Here is a 9,309-nt window from a genome sequence, read left to right as displayed (position 1 = left end):
TATATATATATATATATATAAACAAACAAAAAAAATAGCAAAAAGCAAGCAGATGTATAATGGAGAAAATGTGGCAATAAGATAAAAATATATATATGCTTTTAGTTCAATTTATTCGAATGATCTGCATTGGTTTCAGCTGATTTACCCGATTTCTGCTCCGCTGCAGAGATGCAAGGACAAGCTGAACTCGCTGGCCATCTCTGTGATGAACCAGTGGCCTGGGGTGAAGCTCCGGGTCACAGAGGGCTGGGACGAGGACGGGCACCACTTCGACGAGTCCCTGCACTACGAGGGCAGGGCCGTGGACATCACCACCTCGGACAGAGACAAGAGCAAATATGGCACCTTGTCCAGGCTCGCCGTGGAAGCCGGATTCGACTGGGTCTACTATGAGTCAAAGGCCCACATCCACTGCTCGGTGAAAGCAGGTAAGCAGGGGCGTCTCCAGGACATTTTAAAAGACGGTGGCTTGGGGGAGGGGGGGAAGATAGGGACCAAGATCAAAATCAAGTCATAGAATTGCAGATTCTCTAATACTGTCTCAACATATGTGGGTGAGGGAGTGACAATTCAAAAATTTCCCTAATGCAGCTCTAAAGGTAAAAAAAAAAAACCAAACAAAAAAAAACACTTAGTTATATGAACAAATACAGCAACAATGTAACTTGTCATGTAACTTGACTACTCCTCTCAATTTATGTTCATGTAAAATATTATGCATAAGTGTCTTGTTACTGGAGGTGGGGTAGGGGTAATTTATAGGATGGTGATGACCCCCCTCCCTCCCCCCTCATTGATCTCCCCTGCTTGCAACGTTGCATTAAGGTGGGAGCTATGAGGTGCACACTGCTCTGCAAATAAATCCTCAAAAGCAGGTGCAGCTCAGGATTTTTTTTTTCTAGACTTATCAGATGGTCCTGCAAAGAAAAGTGAGGGGAGCTGACGACACATAAAGGCTGCAGATTTGTTTTAAAACAATGTCCTACTGGTTAACGCTAGGTTTGTCCTGGTAATGATCCAAAAGGTTTTCCAGGAGGGGGAATAAATAACTTCAGGGTGGCACATCTATGCTATATTTGTACTTGAATGTTGGACGTTCCGTTTTTCGTGACAGAAACGGAACAATAACATCCCCTAAATTCAGTATCCAACATGGCTGCCACACATAAAAAAAACTGATATGAAGTGTTTTTAAACATTTATCTTGTGTCTCAGTATGAGCTCCAGAAAAATAGGTGGTGGGGGGGACTTTATTACTTAGCCTTGCTAATTGCTGTCAGCAAAAGAACAACCAACAATGCTGGATTTCCAATCTCCAACTTCAAGTTGGGTGTCGCATCATTTCCAGAGCAGAGGTTTAACTTTTGAGACAAATCAAACCATATACCATGCAGACAGGCTAGGGTTGGGGAACAAGCAGTACCAGGAAGGAGTACCTGTCTCTCTCTTACCAGTGGGTTTTTTATTATTATTACGTCAATTTGGCTCACAGCCCACGATGTAATTCTGTCAGGGGGCAACGATAGTGCTTGGGGAAAAAAAAGGTTTAATGTCAGTTGTTGTTGAATTGGTTTCCTACAACTCACCAAGTTGTCTAGTCAATGGAAAATGGGAATTGTAAGACAATATAAACGTTCAGAGAGATTAGCCACTTATTTGAATTCAGATTCTTCTTATTATTATTGTTTAGGGAGTATTTCACAAATGGTTTTTTAAATTAACACCAACTATGAAATCGACATTCTGCTTCTGAAAAAAGGGAGATGTTCAATACTTTTTTGGGCATCAAGACAAACCTTATATTGTGCAACATTAAACAAATCACAGTGTATCACCAAGTCAGACCTGGACTAAAGATATTCGGGTTTGATTCCTGAAACCTGTTTTCGAGAACGAAATATACAGAAACAGGGCTTACATTTTTTTAAAGGGTTGGTCATCAGTTGTGTCTCAGAGAAATAAGGCAATTTTCTTTTCTCAATGCTTTTCCGGGAAGCTTAGAAAACAAACCCATGGTGTCTAAAAAGAAAACAAACAAACAAACAAAAAAAACCACAGCAGTCAATCAGGTGCAACACAGAGGCTGCAGATTAAAAATAATTGTCTTCTGTTTAAAAATGTTCTCAAATGAGACTGATTAATGAACGTCGTATGCCTCCTGGCAGTGCAAATGATGATGAGGAAGGAATTTCACAGGAATATTTCAGGCAGTGATGTATGAGCACCTATCATCCGTTTGCAAGCATTTACCATGCAGCTCACTCCTTAATCTTACATTGCCCCACACCGTCTCCTAGTGGGAACAACACACTGCAGTCTCAACAAGGCTGCTGGCTGTGACCCAGAAAAGCTAAAGCTCCACGAAAAGGATACAGAAATATTTCAGATGAAACCCATTTATTAAAAAAAAAAAACAACTTAATTTAATGATGTATTGCGTTTAGAAATGCCTGGCTTCTGCTTTGTCTCATGTTAGATATATTTTTAAAAATCCAGGCCTTAACTGCATCGCACTTAAATTCCCTTTACCACTGACAGATGAACCGTCGCGCTTCTCTCAGTCCACACTTTATTGATAAATCCCTTATTCCTCATTCATCTCACACGTTCTGAGATCACAGTACGCTCCAGGCCGACATGTCATCAGGGGTCATGCGACTTTACAGAAAGGATTTGGCCGAACAATGTTCGCCAAATCTGGTTTGCAGTCGTCACCTCATTTCATGCTCAGGAACCTTAAAAGAAGATTAAAAGCCCCCAAATTCTGAGTAGAATCCCCCCCTTCCCCTATTCCTCCACCCCACCTTTTTCGTTTTTTTTTTTTCTGCATGATCCTAGAAACTGGTATGTGAAGAGCTTCCACCAAGGCCAAAATTATCGTCATCAAGACTGACAACAAAGCCAGGAGAGGCGGTAGACAGGGTGGTGGTGGAGGGGGTGTGTATTGATGTTGCACAACAGCAAGCATTTAAGAGTCCGGGGGCCACTCATTTAAATTCAAATCTACAACTCGAGAGGCATGGAAAAGTGGCTCCACTGGGTAAATAGTAGTTGTGAGTCGCCTATTTGTGTGAATTGTCACATGGAGGTTTCTGCACCTGAGTAAATATGGGGAGAGAAGCTGGGAAAGGCGTGAGTGTTCTTTACGAAGAGTAGCTCCATCCACCAAGCTGATTTAGAATAACAATGCTTGTTCTTTATTGGGCTTTTTTCTTTCTTTTTTTTTTTTAATTAAGGATAGATGAGCCCAGGCTTTTAGGTTTTACAGGCCAAGCCAATACACATCTGACATCAAGGAGCCTCCGGGGCATCAATATGCAAAATGCATACAGGAACACCGAGACGTCTGAAGGCTACAAAAAAAAAAAAAAAAAGGGGGGGGGGAGGGAAATTAGTTCTTGAGTGGCTTTTGAATGACAGCTGTTTTATGACAAGCATGCAGGAGCACTGAGATCTGTGGAAAATGAAAAAGTTCAAGAAAAAAGAAGTTCTTAGGTGTTTTTGTAAAGATGATTATTATAAGAGATTACGTCTTTTAATTTCACACACACACACACACCCACACACAAATGAGGCTTAGGCTAGAATGCATCTTGTTTGAAGAAGCCAGTTTGGCATCAGTATAAAAATGCATATAGGCCCAAGAAGATGAATGAACTCTGAAAGATCTGTAGAGAAGTGCCTTCTTCAGTAGGTTTTGTTGGATGTGCTATATTATAAATTAAATGTTTTTTTAATTTTACAGGAACTTTCATGTTTCAGGTCCCATGTGATACAAAGCAACCGAAAGAGCTTAAATATGCAAAAAACTTTGGTGGTCATCAAAATGTGTCAAGACTGAAAAAAATGGAAAGAAATGTAGTTCTTTGATAGTGGCTATAGCACGTCTTAAAACCTTATGAGTTCCACAGGAACTGTCAGATTTAAGGAAAACATCACTCTTCAGTAAGCATGAATCAATATGACTGAAGGCTGAGGGGGAAAAAATCAAGAAAAAATACATTTTAAGTGTTTTTTGTTGTTGTTGTTGTTGTTGTTGGGGTTTTTTTTGAGTCAGTGTAATGACTTTACATAAACTTTTATTCCAACAGAAAATTCAGTGGCAGCAAAGTCAGGCGGCTGCTTCCCTGGAACCTCCACAGTCACCCTGCAGGACGGCACCAAGAAGCCGGTCAGAGACCTCCAACCCGGGGACAGAGTCCTGGCTGCGGACGGCGACGGAAACCCGATCTTCACCGACTTCATCATGTTCATAGACCGAGACTCCACCACCAGGAGGACCTTCTACGTGATCGAGACCGAGACGGGCCAGAAGATCACCCTCACTGCCGCGCACCTCATCTTCGTCGCCCGCGAGAACTCCACGCGGTCGGCGACGTTCGCCAGCGACGTGCGACCCGGACAGAAGGTGTTCGTCTACGATGGGGAGCGGAGTCGAGTTGTGGCCGTGAACGTGAACCGGATTTACACGCAAGAGCACGAGGGCTCCTTCGCGCCCGTGACGGCACAGGGGACCGTGGTGGTGGATCAGGTTCTGGCGTCCTGTTACGCTGTGATCGAGGACCACGAGCTTGCGCACTGGGCCCTGGCGCCCGTTAGGATCGCCCACTGGGTGTCCTCATCGCTGTTCGTCTCCCGGCCTCGGGTCAGAGCGCACAACGAGGGGGTGCACTGGTACTCCAAACTCCTTTACCAGCTGGGGACGTGGCTCTTGGACGACCACTCGATCCATCCACTGGGGATGTCAGCATACCCAAGCTGAAAATCCCCCCCCCCAGGAACAAAATCAGACTCAAGTAGGACCCTCGAACTATCCAGTAGAATGACATATTAAATAATAATAATGATCTTAAAATAAAAAAAAAGAAAAGAAAAACGAACAAAAAGGCCCCAGCGGAGTTGGGATATTTATTTCAGTGACTTTTCCATGATGCGTCCCCTTTCAATGAATGAATGGAGCCTTAAAAAAAAAATCCTCTTTGAATAATTTATTCTCATGTGAACTCTGCTGCTGCTGTCACAGAAATGGATTGTGAAACGATGCGAGCAGCAAATTGTGCATAATCTATTTTTGTATATCTCAACTACAAAACGCAAAAAGATTTGAAAAAGAAGAAAAACAACAAAAAAAATATAAAAAATGAATAATAATAGTAATAAAAAAATAACTGGACAGAGAAGAAGATCACTTTACATGTGCAACTGACTGTTATATTTTGGGGGTATAGAACAAACTTTACGGGGTTCCATAAATTATATTTTTATACACAGAAATGTAAATTAGATTTGCTGCCGAATCACATTTCGTTATTTGAAATAGTGTAAGATATGAGAATATATTTTAATTTAAAAAAAAATACAGTAGCTTGGAAAGTATTGGAATTCTTGTACTGCTATTTGTTTTATTTTATTATTTTTGGTGTCATGTCTGCATTTTATGCTTTTTTGTGTGTGTGTATGTTTCTATTTTTTTTCTGTTTTCTTCAGAGGAAATGAACATGTCAAAAAAAATGCAGATTTTGACAGTTCAGTAACCATTAAAGTAGTACTGAAGCAACTTCGTTAAATAAATTAATAAGTAACTCTTGTAAATGTACTAAAATGTTATTTTTGTTTTTTGTTTTCATATTTTGTAATAGGGACATAGTTTTCTATGTATAGAAAATGACCTGCGGCAGATGCACATGTCTGGATAGTCTCTACCATACCAGTTAACTTTCATAACAGGGCGATGTGTCAAGAAATGTCTAGAGTTTATTATTTATATGTTTATTACAAAAATGAGATAAAGAAAATCTTCAAACTTGCAGTTGTCTTTGTCTAAATGAGTTCCATTTAAGAAAATCACCACATAAAGAAGATCCTCCCCCACCCCCCTCCCAAAGCTCGTAAGTTAGCTTTATTATACAATTTTCTATTTGCAAACTGTGTGGCAATAATGAACAAGAATCTGGCGTTTTGAGTTCTAGCTGGATTATTTGAATTATTGGCGGAACACTCAAGAACAAAAAATAAAAACAGAAAGAGAGAGAGAGAGAGAGAGAGAGGGAGAGAGAGAGAGACGAATATTGCGCTTTGAACTGCCTTTTGCGTGCTTGTGAAATGTTGAGAGCCTATGTCAAATTTAACGAGCTCTGCCCTCTGCAAATAACTTCCCCAACGTGCAGACAGATTAAACAGGAGCGTGTTTGTTGTGCCACCGGTGTCGGCGGCTTCAGGTCAAACACGGGCTGCAGGAAATGTAGTCCCAAAATCACAGCTTCACTTAGTCTGAGCAAATCTCCGTAATCCTCCGCTATTTTCATACAGTCTTATAGTACGCGTTTAGCGCTTAATGGAGAGCTTTAAAGGTGCATCTTGGTGAAATTGATTCCAGCGCCAATTTCTTGCACGGTGGCTTGGAGGTTATTAGTCAGTACAATGGTGACACCGTGTGGTAAAATAGTGGTACTGATAATTGGAGACCGTTGAACACGCTGATGCAAAAAAAAAAAAAAAAGAAAAAAAAGGCACAAATATATCTGATCTAACAAGAAATGTTTGCATGACAGAAATAATCTGCGTTTAGGTTTCTAACATAGTTTATTTTTGTTAATCAAAGGTTAAATCCACTTTCACAAAATCCACTTCAGGAAAAGACGGCATACATCGCGCAATGCGATGCGTGAGGTATTTTTTTTTTCCTCAATTGTAAAAAAAAATAAAAAAAATAAAGTGGATTTCTTAATCCACCTTTTTTTTCTTTTTTACAATTGAGAACTAACTTTAAAAAAAAGCAAAGAGAAAACTCCATAAAATGGAGTTCCAAATTTCTTAGTGAGAGTCAATGTCTCAACTCTCACCCATGATCAGATCACCAGAATAACAAGAACCTGTAAAAGTGGCTGGACTGAGCTTTAGCCATAGCATGGGGAGCTCTTTATATAACGCCAGTACTCCTCAGCATCGAAGAGTAACTTGATGTGGTTCTGCCATGTGTCTAAGATTCCTCCTAGATGCTTTCCTCCTCTCATTGGGAGAAGATCCTGGATTAGACCAAGAACACAAAGCAGGCACCATATATACGTTTTCTGACCTGGACACATCTCTTGGGGTTGCCTAGAATTTATTGGAGGGTGTTGCAGGGGAGAGGGATGTCTGGGTTACCGACCTGGATCTGTCAGCCATGTGACCTGGTCTGGATAACTGGAAGACTGACTGAAATAAAACACTTTTGAGGAATTTGTTCAAATTACTTTGAGTAGCCTTTCTTTGAGATCATTCAACAGATTGCCTTAAAAATATTCTAGCATATATTAGATCCAAATAAAATACCTGCAATAAGACGAAGTGCCTCGTTTTAATGGGATGGGGCAGAAAGCAGTGTAGCAGTCTGGTGCTCATCATAGCAGCAGACAGAAAAAGTTGGTGCAGATGGTCTGAAGAGTTTAACAACTCTCAGCTTTTTTGTCCTCTCTGAAACAGATCTCACACTGAGGTTAACGACACTTTAATAGTCCTTTCAGATGGTGGTGTGGACGTCTCAGTCGTATATGCGGCCATCACAGGTTCGAGTCTCAGTCTGTTGACCTTTGCCACAAGTCTTCCCCCTCACTCAACTCACTTTTTTGTTAGCCAACTGTCAAATACAGACCACTAGAAAAAAAAAAAAACACCCTAAAAAAGACTAAAGTGGTGAATTTCAGTCAACAATTTGCACTAAAGTTGAAACAGAAGAACTAGTAACCCTTAAAGTGAATTAGAACATGGTGGGAATTAGGAAGCCTTAACCATACAGATTGAAAAACTGACACAAAAAGTCATCCATCATTGAGCTTTCAAAGGTAAAGAAAAAAAAAATGGGCCAGCGAACCTGAGTTTCTGAGCACTGTTGCAACATGAGCAGGAATTCCCTTTTCTTCTCCCACATTGTGTTGTCGTGTTGATATTGTGAGGTGGAAACTTCAGGGAGGAGACAAAGCGGCCCATCTCTGCCGGCGCTGTGACCTTGGGTCCCCGTCAGATACAAAAGCGTCCGCGCAGGGCAGCATTCCTCAGAGCAGGTAAACAGAGCCTCCTCTAATCCCTCTGGGGGCCCTCAGTCTGCCAGGGCTCAACAACCGCTTTTACAAACGCTGACATTCGCAAACATGAAGAGTCTGGCTTTGCTGGAAAACAAAACTCCCAGTTTCTGCAAAATGGTGGTGGCTGGCTTGGTCCATCAAAGTGCTTTTTTGCTCTTCTGTGGCGGCAGAGGAGTGGTAGGTTAGAGGGAAATGAGCAGCATCAACAACCCGACACACTTCAACAATAATTGGACAGAAGTCTGGTTGTTTAAGTCATTTTGCAGTTTCAAAAATAACTAAAACCAACCCCAACAAATAAAATATATAAATACTACTACACCAAAAATATTACTAAAGGTCTCATCTCTTCCTCAGATAAATTAAACATTGTTAATTTATCAAAAGAATATGTAATAAAAAATTAAAGGTATGACCGCAGCTACTCTAAAAAATAGATTTTCAGCTCCCCTCACCATCTTCTGCAGGAACCTCTGGCCTGAGTAGTACTGTGTGGCTTCCTTTAGGGTAGGCATTGGGCCCGTATGAGATTCCCAGTGTGAATATCATGAACACCAGAGGCTGAACACTACACACTCACTGAAATGACACCAAGACTCAAAACGACAGTTTATGTCAAGATCCATCTCCTTTTGCTTAAACTTGTCAACGGAAGTTAGTAAAGTGCGACTTTACTAAGAGTGATTGATGGCATTTTTCTACGATCCAAGATGCATTATTCATGACCAGCAAATGACCAAACCAGACTTTGGATATATGAGAAAATCTATAAAGTCTGTGGTGCAATCAGAAAGTTAATGGTTCATTTTCCCAATTCTACCAAATAACGAGGACTTGCTTTCAAGTTGCACTGCTGATCTGCGAATCGTATTAACTTTAGTGTGATGTGGTGAATTTAGCAATAGTGCAAGGCTCTTTGAGTGGTCAGCATGATTGGAAAAATGCAACAATTTAATTCATGTAGATGTCTTTCATCCAACTGACCAGCAGCCTCACAGCTTGCACATATACTAGCTGTGAGGCCCCCAAGCAAAATGCCATATTGAAAAAATCTAAGCAAACACATGGTGAAAACCATGAAAACATATGATTAAAGCAAAAAAAAAAAGGAAGGAAATGAAAATATGCAGCATCTTTATAATTTGATTAGCGAACCAACAAATACAAAAGAAAAGCCACTTACTTTTTAAATCCTTTATACCAAAAATCCCATTTCCCCCCAATTAGTCAATAACACATTTGC

General features: G+C 40.7%; 1 protein-coding gene across 2 annotated transcripts in view; it reads left to right on the top strand.

The window, feature by feature from the left end:
• shha (sonic hedgehog signaling molecule a) overlaps window positions 1-5,810 on the top strand; it is a 9,833-nt gene extending 4,023 nt beyond the window's left edge. For both annotated transcript variants that reach the window (XM_007555623.2, XM_016673211.1), the window contains exons 2-3: window positions 170-431; window positions 4,095-5,810. In XM_007555623.2, the coding sequence (XP_007555685.1) occupies window positions 170-431; window positions 4,095-4,765 (933 nt within the window). In that variant the 3' untranslated portion in view covers window positions 4,766-5,810. The remainder of the gene's footprint in view (window positions 1-169; window positions 432-4,094) is intronic.
• Window positions 5,811-9,309: the final 3,499 nt, after the last annotated feature.

The sequence above is a fragment of the Poecilia formosa genome, unplaced genomic scaffold, assembly GCF_000485575.1.
Source record: "Poecilia formosa unplaced genomic scaffold, Poecilia_formosa-5.1.2 Scaffold71, whole genome shotgun sequence".
In the NCBI taxonomy this organism is placed as follows: domain Eukaryota; kingdom Metazoa; phylum Chordata; class Actinopteri; order Cyprinodontiformes; family Poeciliidae; genus Poecilia; species Poecilia formosa.
This window is presented reverse-complemented; position numbering and strand designations above follow the sequence as displayed.